This window comes from Mirounga leonina, unplaced genomic scaffold, assembly GCF_011800145.1.
Source record: "Mirounga leonina isolate KUSES-001 unplaced genomic scaffold, KU_Mleo_1.0 Mir_154, whole genome shotgun sequence".
NCBI classification, from domain to species: Eukaryota; Metazoa; Chordata; class Mammalia; order Carnivora; family Phocidae; genus Mirounga; species Mirounga leonina.
In genome coordinates this window covers 64,044,707-64,072,000 of record NW_023270389.1, presented here as the reverse complement: position 1 = coordinate 64,072,000, position 27,294 = coordinate 64,044,707, and the positions used below count along the sequence as shown (strand labels likewise).

At 43.4% G+C, this 27,294-nt stretch overlaps 1 protein-coding gene across 3 annotated transcripts in view; it reads left to right on the top strand.

The window, feature by feature from the left end:
• The window catches only part of SMYD3 (SET and MYND domain containing 3), a 708,476-nt gene that overhangs the window by 535,459 nt on the left and 145,723 nt on the right, over positions 1 to 27,294 (top strand). For all 3 annotated transcript variants that reach the window (XM_035010985.1, XM_035010984.1, XM_035010986.1), the window contains 3 exons: positions 17,039 to 17,106; positions 19,159 to 19,261; positions 26,615 to 26,725. In XM_035010985.1, the coding sequence (XP_034866876.1) occupies positions 17,039 to 17,106; positions 19,159 to 19,261; positions 26,615 to 26,725 (282 nt within the window). The remainder of the gene's footprint in view (positions 1 to 17,038; positions 17,107 to 19,158; positions 19,262 to 26,614; positions 26,726 to 27,294) is intronic.

Sequence of the window (27,294 nt, the reverse complement as noted above, 5' to 3'; positions counted from 1 at the left end):
TTACTAAACACATTTTTTTAAAGATTTTATTTATTTATTTGAGAGAGAGAGAGCAGAGGCAGGAGAAGAGGGAGAGGGATAAGCAGACTCCCCACTGAGCGCAGAGCCCAAGGACACAGGGCTTGATCCCACAACCCTGAGATCATGACCTGAGCTAAAATCAAGAATCGGACACTTAACCGACTGAGCCACCCGGGCGCCCCCTAAACACATTTTAATCTCACTTGGTGTTAAACTTCTGGGTTTCATTTGTGATATATAATACTGTGGTTGAAGAACAGGCAGCAGACTAATCACAGGATGCGCTTTGGAAAGTATAACCAATTTTTCTTATTGTTGCTGTTTGTTAATTTGAATGCTACATGTAAGCTAGTTACCTTGAGATGTGCTTTCCCTACCTCCTCTCTTCAGAGTAACAGCCTGAAAAATATTTTTAGTTAATTTAAAGATTTTGTATAGCTGGAGTCCAGTAGATCAACGTGCAGACATGTTTCCCAATGTAATAAATAAATTTAAGTATGGAAGATAAAAAAAAAGAGAGTATCATCTTGCCTTATTTCTTTCTCCTGAATACACAGATAATAGTTGATATTATGACCAAAGAGGTCTAGCTATCTTGAATTCCTCTTTGGGGACATATCAACACTTTACCCAAAGGTACTTATTTTTATCACTTTCCGGGATATTTTGGGGATTTCATGATTACATGCCTATCAAGTTCCTTTGTTTTAGATTTTTAGAGCCTCCTGTTCAGCCTCTAATTGCTGCCTACTCTAGCTGATGACTACCTTTCTGTTTGGAATCTAGTGCCTTCCTAAAACTAAAGATACTTAGACTTCACCTCGAGTAGATTTGCACTAACCCCTGAATAAGGAAGGGCGGCCAACTTCTCTTGGGACAGGACACTGTATATGCCCTTGAGGACATTGGGGAGTTGAGGCTCATCGTTTTAGGAAGTGTTTTTACGACTCTCTGCTGCAGTGTGTACCCAGGGCAATATCTACTTTAGCTTAGCAAGAACCTGGAGCATCTACACTAGCCTGCAAAACATATTGTTGGCATATGTTGACTTTCAGTGTTTCTTTTGCATAGAATGCCAGCCATGCTGGGAGCAGGAGGGTTACCTTTCCTTAGTCTTTCACAGGAGACTCTGAGAGGCGAGTATCACAGTCTTCTCAAATTAATTTGATTAGAGCACTGGTTAACAACGATGCCCATCACCCAGTATTCTCCCTGTTTACCAATAACCTGCTGCTGCTTTCATTTGCTTCGGAAAATCAGCTTTCTGATTCACGGGCTGAATTAGATCAGGAGATAGCCATATAAAATCATGAGTTTACCTTTTTTTTTTTTTTTTTTCAATTCTTGTCGATCTTCTCTTTTTCATCATGACAATCCAAATAGATACTGACCATCAGGAATTCTCTTTCCTGGGAGTCTTTGTAACTTTTTTGTTGTCGACTCATTCATTGTTCTCTTAATCCTCCCTTCTTTTCATGCCTTGTTTCCTTCAGTTTCATTTTTCCCTATTTCCCAAAGCGATCCTTGCATTTCAGCTCTTCGGGCTTACCTTTTACAGCTAATGCTTTGATTTATATTTTTTCTCCTCCAAATAAGCTTTACCATAATCATCTTCACTTAGGAGTATTTCTGTTATTTTCTTTAAAACCAACATTTCTTTAACCACCATTGATAATTTACTAAATTTTTTTTCAGAAACAGCAGATTAATTCTTGTTTGGGCTGTTAGTCCATTCATTGTCTCTGAATTCAAAGTTGGAAACCTCACATATGCAAATTCAGTTATGCTTGCTGTAATTATCAAACCCTGATTCCTTCAGCGAATATGTTCTGTTTTGCATTTAGATGTTGGGGGAAAATGAGGAGCATGTGCAAAATAAGGCTGGAGGGAAAGAAAGAATCATTTGGAATTTTATTTTTTTTTATTTAAAGTAACTAATTAAATCTGCATATAACCCAGGAAAAGGAAAACCTGATTCTTTTATTTGTGATAGTGAGCGGCAGGAGAACTGTTGAATCTCACAAATTAAGAAGTTTGAGTGTCTTCTTCAAGGGGCAATTCTGAGAGTAGTTGTTATAAAGGACAGTGTAAAGAAGTGGGGTGTTTTAATGGCCAGACCACAAGCAGCATAATCTGACTTTTATTTATTTAGTTAAAGATTTATTTATCTATTTTAGAGCGAGAGAGAGCACTAGCAGAGGGAGGGGCAGAGGGAGAGAAGCAGACTCCCTGCCGAGTATGAGAGCCTGATGTGGAGCTTGATCTCACGACCCTGGGATCATGACCTGAGCTGAAACCAAGAGTCGGTTGCTTAACCAACTGAGCTACCCAGGTGCCCCCTTCTGACTTTTAATAGTTATGATTTATCTATCATCATGAAAAAATATTTTTAAAAACATCTGAAGAGTGTTTTTTGCATCATGGGAAAATGACCACTGAGTGGACAGTTCACTGTCAGATCTTTGTATAGTCAAGGAATGCAGTGGGCTCTTGGCCACCAAGGACCCTGGCTGGTGTTTTAGGGGAGTACCCACCCACTCCTTGGCATTGCAGGTAATAAGTGGGATGCAGAAACCTGTGCCCCATTTTGGTTTAGTTCCTATATGGTTTCTGTATATGTCTTTATGTATCTTTCTTCAGTTCCTGTACATGTTAATGGTCTTGAAGGTCAGTGCTGTCAGTGAAAAATAGCCAGCTCAGATTCCAGAACATTCAGAACCTGTCTGTACGGTCTGTCAGAATGGCTTTGAAGTCCATCTGCTGCTTCTCTACCCAAATTGTCCTCCAAAGTGCTTTCCCTTGGTTAGAGAGAGCTGTGTGGTAGGCGGGAAAAGAAATGTGAACTTGGGTTTTAAAGCAACTGATTTAAACTCCGTTCCAAGGGAAATTGCCCTGCTAAATCAGTATTGAAAGAAGATGCTGGGAACCCGTGTGCATTGAGTCACCTCCAGAGTATGGCCAAATTTGGCCAGACCGTTAACTTGGCACAAGCAATGTAACTCTAGATCAAGGTTGTATTTGGGGTTTTGAGTGACTTATGATAGTCTGTTTTATGAGAACTGACTCAGAGGATGCTGCAAACAAAGAACTGGAAGTGGTGGTGAATGAGTTTGGGTGATGCTAAGAGTGGAGGACAGCAAGCCAGTCTGTTCAGTGGAGAAGCCCCGAGAGATGGAGGGGTGGCCAGAAGCTCAGGGCCTGATGTGGCTGAAGTGACGCAAACGTCCTGTTCTCACACATCAGTTATGCAGAGCATGACTTCCGTTCTGCCAAAACCTGGAAGTATACACAGTGATGTGGTATTTCATTAATTCCAAACCGTATATTTTTTCACAATTTTATATTCCTGGAACTGGAATCCATTTCACAACAGCTAACTTGACGTAGTTTGCTTATGCTTTTTCTTAGTAGAACGCAATAAAATGGTGCATCTGACTCTTCATCGAGTGTGTCTTACAGTTGATGAATTTTGGTAATAATAACGACCTCATTACTACTTACAAAGCTCTCTATGTGCCAGGAGCCCTTCCCAGGCCTGCATGCATTATTATCTCATTTAATTCTCACAGTTTTTCTGCTTTACAGCTTTCTGGTAAATTCTAGTTCTTTATTTCTGGGTTCTTATTAATCAAAATTAATTGGCCAATAATACGGAAATGCAGACACATAATTTAGCACATTGCACCCCACATAAAAATACTAATTCCTGGATGTTTTTAAATTTGATCAGGTGGGGGCACTTGGGTGGCTCATTTGGTTCAGTGTCTGCCTTCAGCTCAGGTCATAATCCCAGGATCCTGGGATCGAGTCCCACGTCAGGCTCCCTGCACAGCGGGGAGCCTGCTTCTCCCTCTTTCTGCCCCTCCCCCTGCTCAGGCTCTTTCTCTCTCTCTCTCTGTCAAATAATTAAGTAAAATCTTTAAAAAAAAAAAAAAAGTGTGATCAGGTGGGAAGGCGAAAGGCACTCCTGAAAGAGAAAACCATCACATTTACTTTGAGGGGAGATAGGAAGAGGGCCAGAGTGGGAGGGGAAGGTTCTCTGCAATTCTGTCTCTGTTAGCTCCGTGTGTGACCACCTGCAAATACTGTGACATTCGCACAACAGAGTGTCAGGGTTTCATTCGCTCTTTCTTTCTGTAGCCATTTGCTCTTTCGTTTCATTGCTCCATTCGCTCTTTCCGGCCTGCCGCAGGGAGAGAATATCCCTTTCTTTGTGGCACTAATTTGGTAATGGTGGCTGGCTGCAGTCAGACAGTGGGAGAGTGGAAAATTCAAAGGCCATCCATTTTCCTTTACATCTCCCAGCTGGTCTTCGGTCATCCCCAGCAATCTTTCCTGCCGATGATCAGAGTGTGGGGAGGCCTGCGTGCCTCCCAGGGCCATGGACAGGCAGCATACTCATGTGCTTCTGAATTGATCTGACAGATTCGAGTGCCGCCCTGCATTATTGCAACTTGGTTCTTGACAGGGTGACTTACAAAGAAATATGGCCAATAGTCAGGAAAATTATCTTGGCTGAGAAAGGCTAAAATTTGTCAGAATTAGAGAAAAACGTGATGTGTTTTTAGTTTTCTTATTTCACTAGGCAAACTGGTTGAAAGGACTGGATTTTCCTCCCTCCTTCCTAGTGCCTAGACTATGCCTGTTGTATAAAATAGGCCCTTAATGAATGAGTGAATAAACCTCTATTTCTGAGGGCAGGGGTATAGGACAGCACCGTTCCAGATCTTTCTTGGCACTTAACCCCTTCCCCTCAGCCTGTCTTGTGTATAATTCCTTCAGGGCTGAGTTTTCTGCTGGGAAGGTTACTTTGATAAACTAAATCTTGCTGATGCATGAGAGCAGGTGAGTATCTAGCCTCAGAATGGTGTATTGATTTCCCTTAGCCTTCCTTTCCTCATCCTTAAAATGAAGACACTGTTCTAAGAGCTCCCTGGGCTGGAGCTCCTGGAAGACTGCAAACCAGAAGTGCTTTGAGATGGGGCACCGTGGGGGCGCCTGTGCTCCTCCCTCAGGCAGGACGGGTGCGCCTCAGTGAGGCTTTGCCTGGTTGGAAATAGTGGGTTCATTGGTGTGATGTTCAGGTGGCCTCAGCAGGTGATGGAGGAAAGGTCTGAGGGCCGCTGGGTCGCAGCACCCCTGCCACCCCCCCTCCTGACAGCGCCCCTCGTCAGGTGCCCCTGCCCCTGCATTCAGGCCTCCCTGTATCTCCTTTCTGGCTCTTCAGAGAAAGAATTACATCAGGGCATTTCAGGCATGACTGTCTTTAATATCGCTCTGCTTTGGGGCACCTGGGTGGCTCAGTCGGGTAAGCGGGTGCCTTTGGCTCAGGTCATGATCCCAGGTTCCTGGGATCGAGCCCCATGTCAGGCTCCCTGCTCAGCAAGGAGTCTGCTTCTTCCTCTCCCTCTGCTTGTGCTGGCTCTCTCTGTCAAATAAATAAATAAATAAAATAAAAATATCGCTCTGCTTTTTCCTTCCTCCACCTGCAGTGAGGTAGACTAGGAACATGACACATTTTAGAGGTTTGTAAGGTTTTTTATTTTAAACCAGGGAATGCCATGGGTATGTATTTTGTTCCACATGCCGTGGCAAAACCCCGTGTCTCGCTTCTTTTTACTTCCCAGTGTTGACTTTTGTAACATCTGCTGTTATCAGATGTCACCACCTTCCACTTTTAGAAGTGAAAGTAGTCTGTGTGAGTATGAAACTTATGCCAACTTTCTTCAATCTCAGGAAAACATTTTCCAGAATTTATAATTAATACTTTCCCATGATGTCACAGAAGGAATAAGAAGTGTGGGTGATCCTTGTGAGTCCAGGTTGAGGTACCTCCTTTCCCTGACCTGTTCCCGCTGAGCTCATGACCCCTCTGCTGGGCACTCGTGCCATGTTTGTGATTCATTGCCTAGTGCCGCCTCGTCCCCGGCTGGTCTCAGCATCACGGAGGGCGGGGTCCATGCTGACATCTCCCTGCAGCTCCAGAACCTGGTCCATGTAGGTCGCTGAGCAAGTGCTTGTAGGAAGGAATGCAGACAGGGAGACAGAGGAAGGAGGGAAAGAGAGAAGGACAAGAAGAGATTTTTGTTGTTTTTGCATAATGACAATTGCCTTGGCTTATTAGCAATGCTATATGGAAGTCACAAAGGCTAACGTAACAAAGTCACTGGTACCAAATGTACTCACTCTGTCCACCGACATTCACTCAGCAAACATTTTTTGAGCATGCTCAGTGTGTCAGACCAGTCTGAGCCAGGGGGAGAAAGTCATGAAATAGAATTTCTACCCTCTTGGAACTCAAATATCAAGAAATGGCTGTTTCCTACAGTGCAGGATGTGGGAGTAGCTTCATGGGCAAATTTGGGAGCACGAGCCAGAGAGCCTCCCTCCCACAGCGAGGCAGTCGGGAGGCTCCCACAGGAGCGCCGCTAAGAAGAGTTTGTTAAACTTAACTTTCAGTAGTGGACATTAAAAAAGAAAAGATACAGGGGCGCCTGGGTGGCTCAGTCGGTTAAGCAAGCGTCTGCCTTCGGCTCAGGTCATGATCTCGGGTCCTGGGATCAAGTCCCCACAGGATCGGGCTCCCTGCTCAGCAGGGAGCCTGCTTCTCCTTCTCCCCCTGCATGTGCTCTCTTTCGCTCGCGTGCTGTCTCTCTCAAATAAATAAAATCTTAAAAAAAAAGAGATATATTTAATCCATTTTTCCAAATTCCCTCCTCTCTTCGTATTCTGATGAATGCTGACCCAGGGAGGGGACCTCCCTTGGAACTCTCCGGAGGTCACCACTAAAGGGGTGCAGGAGCAATATGCTGGTGCTTCATCTAGGTGCCAGTGCAGGAATCTGGTCAGGAGAGAGGCTGGGAAGAGTACCATGTATGTATTCATCGGGGTGCCAGGAGGGACAAATGATCAAGTAGAAATCCCACCAGTGTGTTTTGTGTCTCTGGCTATCCGCATGAGTGGCTGGAAGGAAGCAGGGAAGGGGCACTTATGAGCTACCTCTGGAGAAACGGGGTGGTGGGGAACGAGGCCATGATTTGTCTTCTCTTTTCCTTCTCAGTCATCAGGGACTGGGTGTGCATGGGCAACCCCGGAAGGATTGACCCATTGAGGTGCCCTCTTGTCTCCTACAACTGCCTCCCAGAAACCACCCAGCTACTAGTCCCTAGAACACCCCCCGACCCCTAAGCCCATGCAGCTTGTAGATGCACCATGTGCACTCCTCATGCTATCATGTGCGATTGTCACTCCCTGAGGTGTCAGTGTCAAGTAGGATCAGCATGACAAACCCTTGCCTGACAGAATTTCTCCTGGAAAGAATAGTCACCTCAATTTCTACAGAGAGTAACCTCGGCTCACCCTGGAATCTATCTTTCACTGAAGATTGCCTGAAGCAGTTGGTTCGGTTTTATCTTCCACATGGAACATTTTTTCTGTAGTTTGCTTTTCTCCATTAACGTGATGGAAAAACATGGCGGATCTGGGCCAAACTGTGCCGCATCCAGTTCAGCCTCCCTCAGGGGATGCCCCGCACCCAGTGTACCACATTTTGGGTTTTAGCTCAAACCAAGAGACATTACAGAGCAGAAGACCACACTGCCTCGGGGTAGATTTTTGCTCCAATTACCTGGAAAGAGAATCATGAAACTAGATTATCACGTAAGAGAACATTTGTAGAGACTCAAGCTGAACAGAAGAATCCTTAAGTGTTATCTGTGGGGGAAAGTTGAGCTGGTCATGATAATACACTTTCTGGACAGGAGCAGGACTACGTGAAATGTTTCCCAGAAAGCACGCTTATGGCAGAGCTATGGAAACTATAACAATATCCAGTAATAAATTATTTAAGAATATCGTTGTATTTCTGAGCCTCGGGATATGGGAGCAAAATGACACGATGGAAACCCTGTTAAGAGCTTTTATACTTTTATACATACTTGACAGACATCTGTTGCAAATGCTTTTCTCATCAGCTGAGTGATATAAGGAGGTGGAATGCCAGGGAATATCCTGAAGGGAAGAACAAAGAACAATGGACAAATTTGTGACTATCATTCCTGTTTTGCTTTCTCTTGTCAAGGACAGTTGTTGAAGACATAATGGGCTGTGCCGTGAGGAGAGCCCTTAGAAAAATGAAAATATGGGTGGGTTTCTGAAGACAGACCTGTTATCCAAAAGGCCTTCATTTTGTGAATCCTCATTTGATAACAATTGGTAGTTCTGCCTTGGGAACGCTCTAGAACAGGAAGCGCGATTTTAGGATTGCTATCCCTTCTCTTATGACACTGGCCTTGATATTGATTTTAGCCTTTGCAAATCATTGTTGAATATTTGGTGTGTCTAGTGTGCACTCTTTGTGACCGTAGCTGGAAACGTGACTGACACCATTGCCATTGTGGAAACAGATAGTATTCAAACGTACAGGGTCTGGAACACATGTCCAAGTGTGTTATGATATGGGATGTGGTAAAGATGTGGTTCTTAAGTTAGATTATTTTATCTTTTACTTGGTTTGTATTATAAAGTGCGTTTGTAAAATCTTTAATAATATTCATATAATATAAAGACAGATTTTTAGCTTTCCCATTTAACAAGTGGTACCCATGGTTTAAGTTGCTTTAAATTAGATTATCAACATTTAAATGAATATTTTTTATAAACATTTAATTAACATTTTTATTAATCTATCAACATACATTTAAATGAATGTTTTTGGTTTGGGCGTTAGCATCATGCTTTTAAAACCTGATGCTTACCATTCTTATAATCTACTCTTTAGAAAACCAGCTAGATTAAATTTTATAATTTTCATGTTGTTTCTAAGTGATGACGTAAGAGAAAGTTTTAGGGGGCTAGGTGCAAGCGCATTTCAAATAACACACTGGAGACTTTAATAGTTTTCATGCCATCTGCTAAAAGTAAGATTACATACTAATTATATGTTCTCCTTCTAGCATTTTCTAAATACTAGAGACATCTTGAGGTGGTACGGAAGAATTTCTTCCCGATAAAAGTCATTATAATGGAGCATCTTGAGTCATATACACTTACCATTTTTATGTTCCTCCTTACCTGTTTTCCAGCATCCTCACTTGCTGTCTTTAACCAGTGGTCCCTTAGGTTTGTGAACAGAAGAGCCTGTGACAGAAACATTAGAAAACTTCCAAAGGTCAGACTCCACAAGGCTGGCTGTGGAGCAGTGCAGTGATGGGGCCGGGCACCCCAGCTCACAGCCAACTCACGAATGAAACATGGAGGCTCTCCCACTATTTCCCAGCAAAGGGAGACTATGTTGCACTAATTGTTTTATTGATCGATTTTTAAAGACTGAAATGGAAAAGATGTGTAACCATCCTTATTGTTGTAAGCCTTCTGGAATTCTGGGATTTGTGTTTTTTGTTATTATTGCTGCCTCTTCACTCCCAAGCTCACCTCCTTCCCCAACCTGGTTCCCTCCTGTTCTTCTTCTGGTTGGTGGATTATATACCTTGCATTTTCACGGCTAGGGAAAGGTTGTAAAGGAGTGACCAAAGGAGGGAGTAGGATATCAGGAAAGGCCTGGGTTGAATCATGAGAGATGGTTCAATATTTGACATGCTGATAGAAAGGATCAGGGGTAAAGTTTTAAATCTCTTGAGGTTTAGGGGCTCCTGGGTGGCTCAGTCGGTTAAGCCACTGACTCTTGGTTTTTGCTCAGGTCATGATCTCAGGGATGTGACTTAAAGCCCTGCATTGGGTTCTGTGCTCAGCGGGGAGTCTGCCTGAGATTCTCTCTCTCCCTCCCTCTGCCCCTCCCCCTACATGCTCTCTCTCTCCTCCCATCTCTCTCAAATAAATAAATCTTTAAAAAATAAATAAATCTCTTGAGGTTTATGAGAAGATTCTGAAAAAAAAAAAATAGTTGTCTTTAATAAAATGTCATATGGCATGGAGAATAATAATATACCCTGACTGAAATCCTTATCATGCTTCTAAAGTTAGAGAATTAATAGTGCTGGGGTAGTAGTGGAGGGGGGCAATTATTTTGTACAAAAACCTTTGCTTTGGGTTTTCATATCTGCCAACTCTCCCTACTTCCTTTCCTTCTGTGCACAGACCTTGATAAAATGAAATGCAGTAAGTTCTCTGTTGAAAATTTACCTTTAGCCTCTCTAATGAATAAACTCTGTGTGTCACATTTTTGTGTCCTAAACATTCTACTTATGCCTTAAATAGAGAAATTATAAAGGAGATGCAGATGGTCTTTGAGGAAACTGCCTGATGTTTGTGTTTAGAAACTGAGTTCCCTTTTGTTTAAATGTTTTAAACTTTATATCTTTTGAAATTGAAAGCATTCTTCAAGGTCGGCTAGAAGCCAGCTACGGCTACTCACACACAGACTGACTTCTTTGTAGAAGTGAGTATTGAGGGCGAGGGGGTGCTGGGGAGTGGATGGCTTCTTCTGTTACGGTGTAGAGGACTCTATGGCATAGAATGGGTTGTACGTTTTCTTACAGCAGTTCAGCTTTGCCATTAAAAGGTGATTTTCCCTCGTGTCTCATATGCCTTAATTTATCTGCTGCTACAATAAAAAGCTTCCAGTTCAGAAAATTTGAGGGAAATGTGAAATTTGAACATGTGTATAAAATAACTCTCTGAAATAGTATTTGTGTTTCGGTGTGATTGCTACAGGGGATCTTTTAATCGCAGAACACAAATGTCAGGTTCTGGACGTAGAACCTGAACCAAATGATGTAAAAATTTGGTTCCTAGAATATTTATATATGATATCTATATTTTATGTATCTGTGTATTCCAGTAGAGTTAGTATGCAGTGTTAAATTAGTTATAGGTGTACAATATAGTGATTCAACAATTGTATGCGTTACTCATCATGACAAGTGCACTCCTTAATCCCCATCACCTATTTCACCCATCCCCCCACCCACCTCCCCTCTGGTAACCATCAGTTTGTTCTCTATGTTCAGAGTTTCTTTTTTGGTTTGTCTCTTTTTTCTTTGTTCCTTTGTTTTGTTTCTTAAATTCTACATATGAGTGAAAACACATGATATTTGTCTTTCTCTGACTGACTTATGTCACCTACCATTATTTCTCTAGATCCATCCATGTTGTTGCAAATGTCAAGATTTCATTCTTTTTAATGACTGAGTAATATTCCACTGTAAATACATACCAAAGCTGCTTTATCCATTCATCAATCGATGAATACTTGGGTTGTTTCCATAATTTGGTTATTGTAAATAATGCTGCAATAAACATAGGGGTGCATGTATGTTTTTGAATTAGTGCTTTCATATTTTATGGGTAAATTCCTAGCAGAGGAATTACTGGATCATGTGGTAATTGTAGTTTTAATTTTTTTGAGGAAACTCCGTATTTTTTTGAGCAAACTTTTCCACAGTGGCTGCACCAGTTTGCATTCACACAAACAGTGTCCGAGGGTTCCTTTTTCTCCATATCCTCACCAACACCTGTTATTTCTTGTGTTGATTTTAGCCATTCTGACTGGTGTGAGGGGATATCTCACTTGCATTTCCTTGATGTTGAGCTAATGTTGAACATCTTTTCATGTGTCTCTTGGCCATCTGCATGTTTTCTTTGGAGAAATGTCTATTCATGTTTTCTGCCCATTTTTAAATTGGATTATTTGGTTTTGGGGTATTGAGTTGTATCAGTTCTTTGTATATTTTGGACACTAACTCTTTATCAGATATGTCATTTGCAAATATCTTCTCCCGTTCTGTAGGCTGCCTTTTAGTTTTGCTATTTGTTTCCTTTGCTGTGCAGAAGCTTTTTTTATTTTGATGTAGTCCCTATAGTTTATTGTTGCTTTTATTTCTCATGCCTGAGGAGACCATATCTAGAAAAATGTTGCTATAGCCAATGTCAGAAATTACTGCCTGTGCACTCTTCTAGGATTTTTGTGGTTTCAGGTCTCACGTTAGATCTGTAATCCATTTTGAATTTATATTTTTGTATGGTGTAAGAAAGTGATCCAGTTTCATTCTTTTGCATGTAGCTGTTCAGTTTTTCCAGCACCATTTGTTGAAGAGACTGTTTTCCCCAATGTATAGTCTTGCCTCCTTTGATAAAGATTAATTGACCATATAATTGTGGGTTTATTTCTGGGCTCTCTATTCTGTTCTATTGATCTATGTGTCTGTTTTTGTGCCAGTACCATACTGTCTTGATGATTACAGCTTTGTAGAATAACTTGAAATCTGGGATTGTGGGTTGTGATGCCCCCAGTTTTAGTCTTCTTTTTCATGATTGCTTTGGTTATTTGGGTTTTTTGTGGTTCCGTATAAATTTTAGGATTATTTGTTCTAGTTCTCTGAAAAATTCTGTTGGTAGTTTGATAAGGATTGCATTAAATCTGTAGATTGCTTTGGGTAGTATGGACATTTTAACAATATTTGTTCTTCGAGTCGATGAGCATGAAATAGCTTTCTGTTTGTGTTGTCTTCAGTTTCTTTCATCAGTGTTGTATAGTTTTCAGAGTACAGGTCTTTCACCTTTTTGGTTAAGTTTATTCCTAGGCATTTTATTCTTTTTGGTGCAACTGTAAACGTGATTGTTTTCCAAATTTCCCTTTCTTCTTCTTCCTTGCTAGTATATAGAAATGTAATGGATTTCTCTATATTGGTTTTGTATCTTGCAACCTTTCTGAATTCATTTATCAGTTCTGGTGGTTTTTTGGTGAAATCTTTAGGGTTTTCTAAAAATAGTATTATGTCATCTGTAAATAGTGAAAGTTCTATTTCTTCTTTACCAATTTTGATGCCTTTTGTTTCTTTTTCTTGTCTGACTGCTGTGTCTAGGACCTCTAGTATTATGTCAAATAAGAGGGTTGAGAGTAGAAATCCTTGTCTTGTTCCTGATCTTATGGGAAAAGCTCTCAGTTCTCACCATTGAGTATGATGTTAGCTGTGTGTTTTTCATACATGGCTTTTATTACGTTGAGGTATTTTCCCTCTAAACCTACTTTGTTAAGGATTTTTATCATGTTTCATAGAATATTTAAAATTTTACTTACTTGTTTTTTACAAAATAGAGAGGTTCAACAATCACTTGTACCAACTCAGTGGAGTTTTACTATCTAGAAAAGCTACAGTGTTATAAAGGCTTTTGATTACCTTAAAAGAAATATTGTAAGAATACACATAACCATATTTGATAATTATAAAATAATTTAAATGTATGTTTTAATTTTATGTTATGAGAAATATTTTAAAGTAATACTCCAAAATACTCCAGTTTAATTTTTAGAAAGAATTTTTTAACTTGTTTTTTTAATTGAAATAATCCCATTAATATGCTTTTCTAAAGGCATCTGTGTGAAGTCTTCATTCATTAATTGTTTAAACTGTGCACTTTTCTAAGAAAACTGTTTATACAAAGAAATACTTTGAGAAGTGTCTAAACTTTTATTTCTGGGCTTTATTTCCATTCTTTTATTTCTTAGTATAAAGAGAAATTCCTTTCAGATTTTCACTTGAGCACATATGGATATACTAGTGAGTTAAACCAGTATTTTTAATAAAAGTGGGAATAGGCAAAAGTTAAACTGTTTTAGCTCAAGAAACCTGGCACACAACGCCTCTCAGAATAATATGAAAGAGGAACTTGTCTGGTTGGCTCAGTAGAACTTTAAAACATCCTACCTATATTGTGGAGTAGGGCAGAATGAGAATAGCAGAGAGGTACCAGTGAAAATAGGAAAAGGAAAAGAAGGGAGGAAAGTTAACAAAGGAAGATGCCAGAGAAGTAGGAGGGAAGGCGAGGGATGTGGGGACTATTGCCCATTCATTCATTCCTTCATTTTGCACACATTTATTTTGTGCCTCATATATCAGGACCCTGGCATTTATTTGAGGGGTGGGGAATGTGGGGAAGGGGCAGAGGGAGAAGGAAATAGAGAATCCCAAGCAGACTCCCCACCCAGCATGGAGCCTATTGCGGGGCTCAATCTCATGACCCCGAGATCACGACCTGAGCTGAAATCAAGAGTAGGTCACTTAACTGACTGAGCCACCCGGGCGCCCCAGGCCCCTGGCATTTTAAACAGAGGATCAAACAAGCCCTTGGTCTCTTCTGAGGCCTAAGCCTGTTGTCCCATCCATTGGACTAATGGAAAAGAGCTTGAAACAAAAGATGAGCCAGGGTGGAGAGCGAGAGTGGACAAAGAGATCCAGCAGGGATATCAACAGATTGGATGCCAAAGGACAAGAGAGATGGAAGATGAACTTCTCCTTACTCCTTGGTAGAGTATGGAACCACATTTGGTCTCTCCTCTTCCACACCTACAGGATACCTGTGACTTACTTCTGGTGTCTTCTCTGACCCTGTCCTAGAGAGTACCCCCCTGGGGACACTGAGGACCACACCCACACAACCATCCATCTCCCAGAAAAACCTATATTAGTGTCTTTCACGCAAGGAACCACCATCACTGCCCTCTGAGTATTTTACACAGGAGTTGTGTTTGGTGTCAAGTAAATGGGTAAATAATGAACCAGGATGATAAATGCTGCTAACGAGTTGAGTAAATCGGCTAGGTCTGAGGGATCCGGGAAAGTTTCCTGGAGGAAGTTGACATTTCCCCTTGTTCTTTTTTCTTTCTTTTAAAAAATTCTGTCAGAATAAACCTATTCTGGAAAAGCCTTTAATTTGCTTCACAGTGGAGAAACAAAATGTTTACATTTTGGTTTAATTCAAAAGTTAACGGAGGGGCGCCTGGGTGGCTCAGTCTTTAAGTGTCTGCCTTCAGCTCAGGTCATGATCCCAGGGTCCTGGGATTGAGCCCCGCACCGGGCTCCCTGATCAGCGGGAAGCCTGCTTCTCCCTCTCCCACTCCCCCTGCTTGTGTTCCCTCTCTCGCTGTCTCTCTCTCAAATAAATAAATAAAATCTTTAAAAAAAAAAAGTTAACAGATTAGATGGGTTAGATCCGGTGTTTCATTGGTGGCTTACTGTTGGTAAAGTCCTGATTACACTTTAAAAATACATGTTAAAGTTTCTATTCCCCGCCCCCAAATTCATACCCATTTAAAAACGTGTAAAGTTTCTAAAAGAAAACACAGGATCTTTTGTCCTGCATTTCCACCATCCATTTTATACATAAATATGTGTAGGCAGTACACTGTTGCGACTTAATACGAAACACATGCCCTTAGAGCAATTTAACTAGTGTGTTTAAAATACACCAACTTATTTCCTGATTTGAGACTGCAGTTTTATCAGACTTTTAGAGGAAATGCTAAATCATGATAGGTTGCACTAGATTTCATAGAAGAGCTCTTTAGAGCAGTGGAGGAGTCTCAAAGGACTGAGCGCTTTTTCATACTTTACGTTCTTTCATATAAACCTGATTTAAAGACATTCATTGTCGCTTGTTTTCTTTCTTTCTTTTTTTTTTTTTTTCCTTTACAGAAACTATAACAGTGAGTCAGCATCCATTTGTGGTCCCTGGTTCATCTCAAGTCTGCGGGTCTGCGGTGGCCTCTTCTGCTTTCTTCTTGATGGGCTTTGTTCTTTCTTGTCCTAAGCGTCCGTCTCCAGCCCATCTGCTACCCCCCACTCCAGGCACTCCGCTTGTACTTGGTCTTGGCTGGGATGTCTAATAGGCCGTTTCAAATTTAACACGGCTGAAACAGAGCGCCTGGCCTTGCTCCCAGCTCCCTGCAACCAAACCTGCTCCTTTCCCAGTCTTGCTCCTGTTAATGAATGGCAACATTATGGAGCCCATTTGGGTCCATGCTCAAACCTGATCCTTGACTCTCTCCATTCCCCTGGATAGTCTGTCATAAATCCTGTTGGCAGCACCACTCACTTCTCCCCACTTTTGCCACCGACATCCAGGCCTCCAACCTCACCTGAGCTTCTCATTCCCTCTCCTTCCACCCTTGCCTTTCTATAGCCCATTCTCTACACGATGGTCAGAGTGATCCTTTCCAAACAGAAATCCGATCCATTCATGCCTTGGCTCAGAAGCAACCCAGTGGCTTTCTGTCTCATTTAGAAAACAATTTAGACATAGCTCTAAGCACCTAACAATCTCACTACCACTCTGATCTCATATTTCACCTTTCTTCTTCTCCCTTGCCCTGCTTTGCCCATACCAGCTTGCTTGCTGTTACTCTGTACCTAAGAACATTTGCATCCCAGGACCTTTGCACTTGCTCTTTCTGCTGACACGAACGTGCACCCCCACCCCCCACTAGAATTTAAGTTTCATGAAGGCAGGAACTTTGCTTTATTCCTTCACTGCTCATCCCAGCACCTGCCTGAGGCAGCAATGTGTGGCCAGGACCTAGGTTTTCTGATTCTAAGTCCAGTGCTCTTTTTGTGATTATGGGTGGCTTCCACAGGTTTTGAGGTCCTTTGAGCACAGTGATCACACCTTCTATTCCTTTTGGCCCACTCCCCATAGGGTATAGGACTGTGCTATCTAGTCGGTGAGGCCCTTCCATGTCCCTAGTAAATGCCATGGCTGGAATGAATGACTTTCTGTGCTCCTTGTGGTCTGTCAGCTCCGATCGCAGACTCTCTCGGGGTGTCCTTCCCTCTTTGTAGGAATGAAAGACAGGCTGCTGTTCCTCATGGATACATAGTGGCATTTGGAAATTGCAGGCAGTTTGAGGGGAAAAGAAAATCCAAGGTGGTAGGAGTCTAGTGCTCAATAAATAGATTATTTGTATTCTGAAACTTAATGTTGTAATGGAACTGTGTAACTTTGGAGGAGAGGATTAGATTGAAATTAACAGCCCCTGTGCTGGTTTAAGGTTTTGTACAGGATGTTGCTATTTCTGCACTTAACCTGATGTTCTTAAGGAAAGTGTGTCCCAGATACCTTCTTTTGCAAATGAAAGAGCATCCCTGTTTGGCTTGGATCTTTCCAAAGCAACTGTTAAAGTATTAAAACTCCTACGTTTGATTTTGAACATTTGTGTTCTCTTGCCTGCAAAGTTTCTTAGGTGACTCTGGTAATCCTGATTGTCTTCCCCTTGTTTTTACAGGTGATCTGCAATGCTTTCACCATCTGTAATGCGGAGATGCAGGAAGTTGGTGTTGGCCTATATCCGAGGTAGGGCAAATGGTATTTCATTTACTAGAAGAAACAACTGTAATTCACCCAGCTCTCCGACCTTGTGGAAGGTGTCAGAAAGGCAATTGCCGCAGCTGGTTCAAGAGCAATGCTCGAAACCTAATGATAAATTCTAAGAAAATGGAAAATGTTACGTTTAAAGAAAAGAATTTTATAACCCTGTAGTATATGCTGTGGTATGAGCAAAGAAGCCCACCTCAGACCTAAATTCTTTTTTATTTTTTTTTTTAAAGATTTTATTTATTTATTTTTTGAGAAATGAGAGGGGGGAGGGTCAGAGGGAGAACCAGACTCCCTGCCGAGCAGGGAGCCCAATGTGGGACTCGATCCCGGGACTCCAGGATCATGACCTGAGCCAAAGGCAGTGTCTTAACCAACTGAGCCACCCAGGCGCCCACACCTAAATTCTTGATCTCGGGAGCCTTGGGGTAAGAATTTGGGGATCATGGATGCTAACAAAACTTGGTTATTACCTTGGGGCATCTGGGTGTCTCAGTCGGTTAAGCATCTGCCTTTGGCTCAGGTCATGATCTCAGGATCCTGGGATCAGGTCCTATGGGATCAAGTCCCTGGTCCGAGAGGAGTCTGCTTCTCCCTCTCCCTCTTCCCCTCACCCTGCTCTTGCTCTCTCTCTCAAGTAAATAAATAAATCTAAAAAAATTGGTTATTCCCCCACCTACCCTCATCTTTTTTTTTTTTTAAAGATTTTATTTATTTATTTGACAGAGAGAGAGAGAGAGAACAAGTACGCAGAGAGGCAGGCAGAGGGAGAGGGAGAAGCAGGCTCCCCGCTGAGCAGGGAGCCCGATGTGGGGCTCGATCCCAGGACCCTGGGATCATGACCCGAGCCGAAGGCAGTCACTTAACTGACTGAGCCACCCAGGCGTTCCACACCTGCCCTCATCTTGTTCCTCAGCCTCCTGGGCAGAAGCACAGGAGTGTTTCACCAGACTCACAGTGTTGCACCCGTTGGGGTCATTTGGTCTTTTGGCTCAGCATACTCCAAGCTCCATTGCCCCAGACTTTCCGGGTTTGGCCTTCTGAAGTGCTCTCTGCTGCTGCTCCTGAGGTGGACCCTTTTCCCCTGAGCTGCCAGGTTGTCCCTCCATGAACACTGCAGCCACTCCTCGGTCCATTTTGTTTTCATGCTGGGAGGGTGCAAATACAAATATAGTCCTTCTTACCATTAGTTGTGAACCTGAGAATTCAGCTGTTTTTCTCACTTCTCACAAGTGTTGTAAATCATGGGTCTGTTGGTCTGCGTCCTGAGAAAGATGGGTCAGAGCACAGGCTCGGAGTTCACGCCACCTCGTTCCAATTTGGTCCCACTTGCTGGTTGTGCATCCTGGGGCAAGCCGTTGACTTCCCCGTGCTCGTTCCTTCATCTCTCAATGGCCCTCATGAGATTCGAATGATGTTTGAATTTGGAAAACTTGTGTAAGGGCTAAGAAAGTGCTTTCTACACAGTGAGCGCTTACTTACAGTTCTTAGTATTATCCAATATGGTGCAGCTTAAACTCATTCCCTTTCCCAGATGGTAAAAAGCCACCTCCATGGTATTAAAACGACTGGGCCGGGGCCCCAGGCGCTCCAGGATCTCGTCAGCAAGATGCCCTTGGCTGTCTGTGTAAGAGGGAGGACTCTCGTTATCCTTCAGGAGGCAGGCAGGTCCTGCAAAGGGGCCGCACAGACCAGAGCTGTGTGAGAAAGGCCGGTGGGGTCCTGGCTGCCGTCTAAGGAGACAGCTGTTCCCCACACTCACCCCCAGAAAGCGCTCAGAAAAGGTTTTTGTTAACACACTTCCCTAAGTAGCCTCCACCTTGGGGAGCATTTCGCTTTATGCAATGTGGGCTAGTGACATTTCTGGGACTTCTCCTAGAGCCCCTCAGTCCCTGGTGCCCTGTCAACCTTACCTGTCCCCTCCGCCCCCCCCCCCCCCGTGCTGAAGTGTCTTTTGCTGATTATATTCGTTAACTTTAGATGTTTGACTGTCTGCTGAGTGACGCTACCCTCTTTTTCTCTTTCCTCCAGTATGTCTTTGCTCAATCATAGCTGTGACCCCAATTGTTCCATTGTGTTCAATGGGCCCCACCTCTTACTGCGAGCAGTCCGGGACATCGAGGCAGGAGAGGAGGTAAGCCACCTGCTTTTCCCACCGTCTGGCCTCCTTTTCATCAGAGACCCTTCCCTGAAACCAGCTGTGCCTGAGGGACAGCTTGTCCCGATCCTTCTGCCAGGGAGAAGAGCCATAATGTGTCCACCCAGTGACCGATTTTCCCCTTAGTCCTTATCCAGGATTATAGGTGGATTGCCTTTGTAAACCACCATTTCTTTAGATCTCAGCGGGTCCTCTTGTGTGTGTGCAAGAGAGGGATATGAGCATGTGACAGAGTGTCCATGTTCTGTGCATGTGATGGTTTGCCAGCCTTTCGTATCCCGGCCAGTGCTCATCCTTCGTGGGCAGGAGCGCAGCCTGGCTTGTGAATGGGATCCCAAGGGCTTATTACCCCCAGGGCTACTTGTCCCATTTTGCAGGTGACTCGTGTACCTTCATGACAAGAAAGCAAACAAGATTTACTCGTTCACGTGGTCATGGGGCCTTTGCAGAGCTCTCAACGTTTCTGTGCAATTGTTCAGCAAAGATGGGAAGGGCAGAGAGGCCAGGGAGTATAACCTCCTGTAGTGACTTAGCCTTGACCCCCCGGGGTTGTAACCTGCCACACCGGCCTCTTGGGAAGAAGAACCTTCTCCGAAGTGCCAGGTCTCACAAGGCAGCTGGGGATGAGCTGCCCCCGGGCTCCCAAACCGGAGCCCACACAGGGTTTGCACACGTAACCACCCCGAACGTGTGCTTATAGGTATTTACACTCTTTAGAACTTAGTTTCCTTCCACCTTCCAATTTGTTAAAGTGGATATTTATTGCAAGGAAAGCAGAGTATCATAAGCTTTGATTGCATTTATGCAGCACTCAACCAATAAAACCTAAACTCGGGGTCACCATATTTTATGTAGACAGGGATTGGGCTTCGATAAGACTCCCTCCAATCTGATTTTCAACTGAATAAGCTGTCTCCTATACAGCCACTTACTGGATTTCCGTTTTTAGGACCCCTGTGCTCAATGCACTGGGGCATCTGTCAACGAGATGGAGAATTACATTGTTTTTTATTCTAGGGCTACGTGATTGTGAGGCAGGTAAGAAAGGGGGGCGCTGTCCATTTGCAGCCATATTAGGTGCGGGAGCTGAGGGCCCCCTGTCCCCGAAGATGAGGTTGCTGCCGCTGATAGGAGGATGATTTACTAAATTAAAAAGATCAGTAACTGGAGAGGCAAACAGAAAAACTAAAAGACACAGTCGGCATTTTCAGGAACAACAAGGAGATTTTCCTATGCCTTGTTTTCTAGGCTTGGTTGCCCGTTATTTTCATTGGTTGGTTTTCATTTAGTTGAAAAAAAGTCTTGTTTCTTGGTGCTAATTTCACTTTTTTCATGTCCTTTTCCTTCCATCTCTGGAGCAACAAGCAAATCCTTCCTCTCACTTGACACAAAATAATTGTGCTCAGCATCAGGCCCTGCAGACTCAGAGATGTTCCCGCACGATACTTATCAAAGCAGCTTCCCAACAAAGGGAGCATTCTCCCTCTAAGTCCTTTCATACTGTCTATTTGGAAGATAATTTTGTTTAATTGAGGTGTAATCAACATATGACATTCTGTAAGTTTCCAGTGTATCACACAATGATTCGATGTTTGTGTATATTGTGAAATGATCACCACAGTACGCCTAGTTAACATCCATCACCAAACATAGTTACAGACATTTTTTCTCTTGTGATGAGAACTCTTAGTGACTTTCAAATATGCTTTGCACTATTGTTAACTATATTTGCCATGCTGTACCTTATATCCCTAGGACTGGCTTACTTTGTACCTTTTGACCGGCTTCACCCATTTTGCACCCCCCTCCCACCTCTGGCAACGACTGCTCTGTTCTCTGTGGCGATGAGCTTGATTTTTTTTTTTTTTTTCAGAAAATAAAATTTTCCCCACCCCATCGTGTGTCTTGGTGGGTGACATTTTGTCTGCACGGTTGTTCCCCGTGCCCCCCCCCATTTTCCTGTGTTAACGTCACATACCCTTCCAGATCCTTTCAAACATCATCTCTTCTATAAACCTCTTCCCGATTTCCCAGATTACAGGAAATGTCTTCCGCTTTGAGATCTCCTTTATTTTCTTTGAGGTTATTCTGGCCCTTCTGGTGACTTCTCTGTTTGCCGTAAGCATCATGAGGACAGGCCCTTGTGTCTTACTTCCATCTCTCCCTTAGTACCCAGTACTTGGCCTTGCCGCCAGGAGACATTCATGGCCTGTTGTTGACTTGACTTCCATTAAAGTAAGCTTCCGTGGAGCCCAGGATTGCTTTCCCTGAGGGAACTGTTGGCATTCTGGATGGTCAGCGGTTCACTGCGTCGGTGAAGGCTGCTGTCCTGAGTCCCTGCTCAGTTGATGCCTGTAGCTGCCCACCCCAACACCTGACATTCCTCCCACACATTTCAAACTGCCCCTTGGGGCAGAGGGAGAACCAGGAGGAAAGACATTTTGAGGTTGATTAAGAGGGATAGTTCCTTTTTATTGTGCAAATATTTGCTTTAGTTCAACTGAGCAAGGAAGTAAATTTAGAAGCTCTTGGCAGTTTCAGAGGATCAGCTTTGCATCTTGGCTCTACTGCCCATCAGGGAGCCCCTAGTTCTAGCACGTGCTCCCTGGGATGTGAGTCCCAGGATACAGGCTCCATGAGGGACGGCTGTATAGTGCTTCTTAGAGAGAAGATCCGTACTCTGTATCTGTTGAGTGAGTGAATAAGGCTTGCTGCAGACAAAACCAGAGGTGGAATAGAATGTTAGAGCCATTTTTAAAGCTACCACTAATCTTCAGGTGTGTCCCACGGGCCCCAGAAAGAAAGTAACATGAAAGCCAGCCATTGCCAGTTTGAGATGAGAACATTTCAGACCTCAGCCCAGGAGACTGGGAATTTGCATAGGTTCCACAGTAGAAGTCACCATGGAAATTTCCTACCCTTTGTTTCTCTGCACATGAAGCCCATCCCTTGGACCACTTTCAGACCCTTCACTTCAAACCAGCACTATCTATAACACTTTGCTACTTCAGGATTTCCACTGTAATGCTGAGTTGTTGGGTCTGTTGGTTTGGTTTGGTTTAGTTTGTTTGGTTTGCTTTTGCTTTGGGGTTTTTGTCTCCTCATCTAGTACCTCCTACAGAGAGGTTTATAGTAAGGTTTGAGGCATGGCCCCCGTGCTGGATTGCTGACAGCTGCCTCTTCAGGGTTCTGATAAGCCATGAAATGTGTGTTATCTGCTGATGGTTTTCTAAAACATGGATCAGGGAAGAAAGCTGGACAGTCTAGGCCACCCTCGTGGAAATTCCTGGTAAGAAGAGGTTGTAGCTGTTACAGATAACGCCCCTGGCTGCCAGCATCCTCTGGAGCCGTATCAACTGTGAAAAATATGATTTGCATAAACTGAGCATGTCAGTATCCCTCATATTGGTTTTAATTTAAATTGTGTGGGATTAAGACAGTCTGTTTCTTCTCTCAGTCCTCTTATATGCTAAGTCATTTGACAAATTCACTGCCTACTTATTGGGTATCATGTCCTGGGGTGGGCATTGGGAGTACAAAGATGAGTAAGACCTAGGCTTGCCTTCCAGAGCTCAAGGTATAAACAAGGAAACTGACATAAAACAGAAAATAGTAAGAGAATATGAAATGTACAATAGTATAAAGTACATAGGGCTTTATAGACGTTCAGATTAGGGGCATCCAGGTGGTGGTAGGGGGCAGGGGTGGGCGAGTGGGTAAGAAAGGCTTCCAGAGATGTGACTCCTAGACTCTCGAAGGATCCATAGAGTTCAGCTTGGCTGACACAGGTGAAGGCGTTCTAGACAAAGACACAGAGACAAGGGACAGAATGGTGAGTTCAAGGAGTAGGAAGCATTCTTATCAATTGACTGAAGACTTTGAATGTGACCAACCTATGAGGGAATATGCAGGGACCAGACATGATTGTAGGACCCCATGGGGGCCTTATTAAGGAACTCCTAACAGTGTCTGGTCTATGGGAGGCACTCAGTAGATATTCATGAAGGGGTTGGGGACAGGCAATGGGGCCACACTGAAGCAGAGGAACTGTGATCAGTTTTTCCATGTGTAAGCAAGGTTGGACCAGTGAGGGTCAGGTTGATGCAGTAATCCAAGCAAGAGGTGACAATGGCTCCCCGAAGTCAGGAGAAATTCACGTGGTGGCTCATGATGGGGGATCTGAAGAATATGATATTTAGAAGCTAAAATTAGCAGGATTTGCTAATGACCGAGTACAAGGGTGTGACAACAAGAAGAGAAACACTAACACTCAGGTGTGATTTTAAAAAGAAGTGAGATTTGCAGTCTTGTTTTCAGTTCAGAGCCAGTAACCGCAGAAAAATTTGTAATTGTGACTGTGTGATTCCAGAAATGAAAATGAAGTCTAATTTTAATTTGGTCTTCTTATCCACTCTGTTGTACATAATGAAAAGATGGGCTTCATGGAAAAGGGGTTCCTTTGCCTTGAAATATTCAAGTAAGCGATATATCCAATATCCAGCAAATATCTTTCATGATATTACTCTAATGTTGGAAGTGATTTACTGCATTTCCCATACAAACTGCTCTAAAATGGCAAAGCAATGGTCAGTGGCATTAATATTTTAATGCGATTTTGTTCTATGCCATTAAAGCATCCACTGGTCAATGGCCACGTTTCATATATACGTTCCTGCTAAATGAGCCCTACATGTAGTGAGCAGATTCTTCATTAAAAGTGGTGAACCAGTGAGTCTTCAAGAAAGGGTTTTTATCTTTGGCTGATGAAATGATTTCACTGTCATTGCCCGTTAGTAACCTATGGTGCTTTTCCCCCCCAAAATATGCATAAAAATGTTTTGCCATTGAGATCTTCAGTTTTGACACAGAGTATTTTGTGAACTTGGATGAATGTGGAAGAGGCAAAAAGGAGGGAATGAGGCAGTGTTCATGGGAAGCGGCGTGTTTGAGCCAAGCTTGCGGGCTGAGAGCGCTCTGAAGAAGCTGATGGTGCAGGGCAGGCACGGGCTAGCTGGGGCAGGGATGCTCCATACCGGCTCGCACCGAGCACACCGTTTCTGAGGAGTTGCCGTGTATATAACCATGAAGACTGGAAAGTGTCTGGAGAGATATCCAGGCTAGAAAGGCAGACAGAAGATCAGTGGGCAAGACTTTGTGTGCCTTACCCGCAGCCAACAAACCCAGGGCCCATTAGAAAGCCATAGCCCAGTCCAGGTAGTGATCACAGGCAGTTACAGGGTAGTGATGGAGGCTGTTAGAGTCTAGTTAGTGGGGTTAAATGAAATAACTAGTCTCCTGTTGCCCGTTCACTGCCTGGCGTGATCACTTGTGAGTTGGCCCTTGTAATTAAGTCTTAGGTTAACCAAACTTCTTTCTCTGGCCCTGGGTTTGTTGGTTTCACATTCAGTTCATTTTACCATCACCTCATTTAAGGAAACCGGGGCTCTCAGAGCCTGTTGAGACAAGATGAACGCATACCCTTCCCCAGACTTACTAGCAGGCGGTTTCAAAAGTGTGCTTTGAAATTGGTTATTTGGAATTTGGGACATGGAGTTATCCTACAACAAAGCCTGGTATGATGGCCCTTTGCATCTCCCAGGCAGCCCCAGGTTCAGATCACAAGCAAGAAAAGGGATTTAGGGACTTAAATCCGAAGGAGCCCAGTTGTCACAGAACACTGTGGAGTGCAGGCTTATGCACTTTAGGGTTGATGCCAGTGCAGCCCCTCCAGAGGCGAGTCTCCATTCAGCCCCCAGAAGGATGAGAAGCAGCCATATTAGAGAAAGAGTATCTGGCTTGAATCAAGGGATGTGGGTCCAAATCCCTGAGGGATCCCAGACCTTTGCTGATTTTTAACTGTCTCACACGCCTCGCTCCGTGAGTGCCTAGCATGTAGTAGATGTTCAGTAACATCGTTGCCTGCACTTCTTGAGGCCAGATACTCTTATTTCTGTGTTTCAGAGCATAGTTGCCTAACATGGGAAGGGTCTAGAGAGAGCCAGCTAGCCAGACCGGGCCATGGCTTCTGTCACCCTGGGGGTGGCCATGGGGGCTGGGACAGCTCTGGTTGGCTGACCAGGCCTTTCTTCCACTGAGACCCGCCCAAAGCTATGGAAGGCGACTCAGACCAGGACGGTCACATTGGGAGAGGTAGAAAGTGGTTGATTCTGGATATATTTTTAAGATTGAGCACACAGAATTTCCTGGTGGATTGGGCAAGAATGTGAAAGGGAGAGAGAAATCAAAGATGACTTTGAGGTTTCTTCTTGAAGGACATGAAAGATGCATTGCTGTCAGCTGAGATTGGGATGGCTCCAGCAGAGATGGAACAGGCCTAGGGAGATCAGGAGGGTCATTTTGTGTATGTTGAATTAGCCTTTCAGCGTACATAGATCTGGTCGAGTGTGGGATGTGTGAACATCGCAATATTACCCAAAGACGTATGTCTCCAAGTGGGACTTGACAGCGACAGGGACACCTGACCTTTCACCATCCAAGACAACATAATCACTGTTTGAAAGGGCCCAAGGAAGTCAGCTTAAGAGCTTCCATCTAGGATCACATTCTGACATTAGTTCTCCCTACTTGGAAATTATTCCTTTTTTTTTTTTTTTAAGATTTTATTTATTTATTTGAGAGAGAGAGAGAATGAGAGACCGAGAGCATAAGAGAAGGGAGGGTCAGAGGGAGAAGCAGACTCTCCAAGAGCAGGGAGCCCGATGTGGGACTTGATTCCGCGACTCCAGGATCATGACCTGAGCTGAAGGCAGTTGCTTAACCAACTGAGCCACCCAGGCGCCCCCTTTTTCTGTAGTCACAAGTAAAACAGTCTCCTAACTTCAAAGCCACCAAATTTGGTTGACTTCAAATTCCATGAGGCTGCAGGACTGATTAGGATTTAAGAGCATCTGGGTGCATCATCTGCTGCCCCTTTGGGGGCTAGAATTGATCTGGCTTCTCTGATTGCGAGCGGTTATAGCTTTTACTACCCAGCCTTGGTATTACCCAACACACACCAGCTCTTGATATTCTCTTATTTGGTGGATAAAAGGCGGGGCGTAAAAGTGTATAGAGGCCAGGAGTCCAGGTCTTTAAAGTAAGTATATAATATACAGGTGCTCACCACACAACAAAGACTGGAAGGTAATGCATTAAAATTTTGCAAGTGATTATTTGCATATAGAGACTGTAAGTAGTATCTTTCCTTTTTGCGCTTTTTGGTATGTAATGAAAATGTGTTTTGCTTAAATAATCAGCAATGATAGTAAGCATGTGTTAAAGATGATGAGCACCGCAGCCACGTGACCCTCTCCTCTGTGGCCCCCCCAGCTCACCATCTGCTACCTGGACATGTTGATGACCAGTGAGGAGCGCCGGGAGCAGCTGAGGGACCAGTACTGTTTCGAATGTGACTGTTTGCGATGCCAAACCCAAGACAAGGTATGTGTGTGTGTGGGCGGGCGGGGGGCGAGACCATCTTGGAGCATCTCCCAGGCACGATCCCAGTGACCTCTCAGAGAACCCCACTTTTCTTTCATTAATCCACAAAGAAATGACTCTCATGCAGAGTGGGAAACTAAGGTGGGTAAAAAGAATGCATTGTGGGGCACATGTTTTATCTCCTTGAACTTTTATCACTCACGAAGCAGTGAGAGGTTTAATCTCAGGTAGGGATCTATGGAGCTTAGATTCTAGAGGGAATATAGGCGATAAACGTATAACGAAAAGGACATTGAAGGCTGGAGCGCTGTTAGATCATACAACAGGGGGGTTAGGGTACATTATGGCTGGTAAGCTACCGCTCAATTAGTGAATGTACTGAGTCATTCCTAGTTTTTTATTTCCTTGTTCTGTAAGGCTTTTTGCTATAATGCTTATGGCAGAGAGAGCTCACTTATCTCTAGCAACTTTTACTCTCTGAGAAAGGAAGAAAAGCCAAAATAAATGCCATAAAGACAATGAATGAACTTAGGTTAAAAAAAAAGATAATGAATGAATTTTCTCCTATT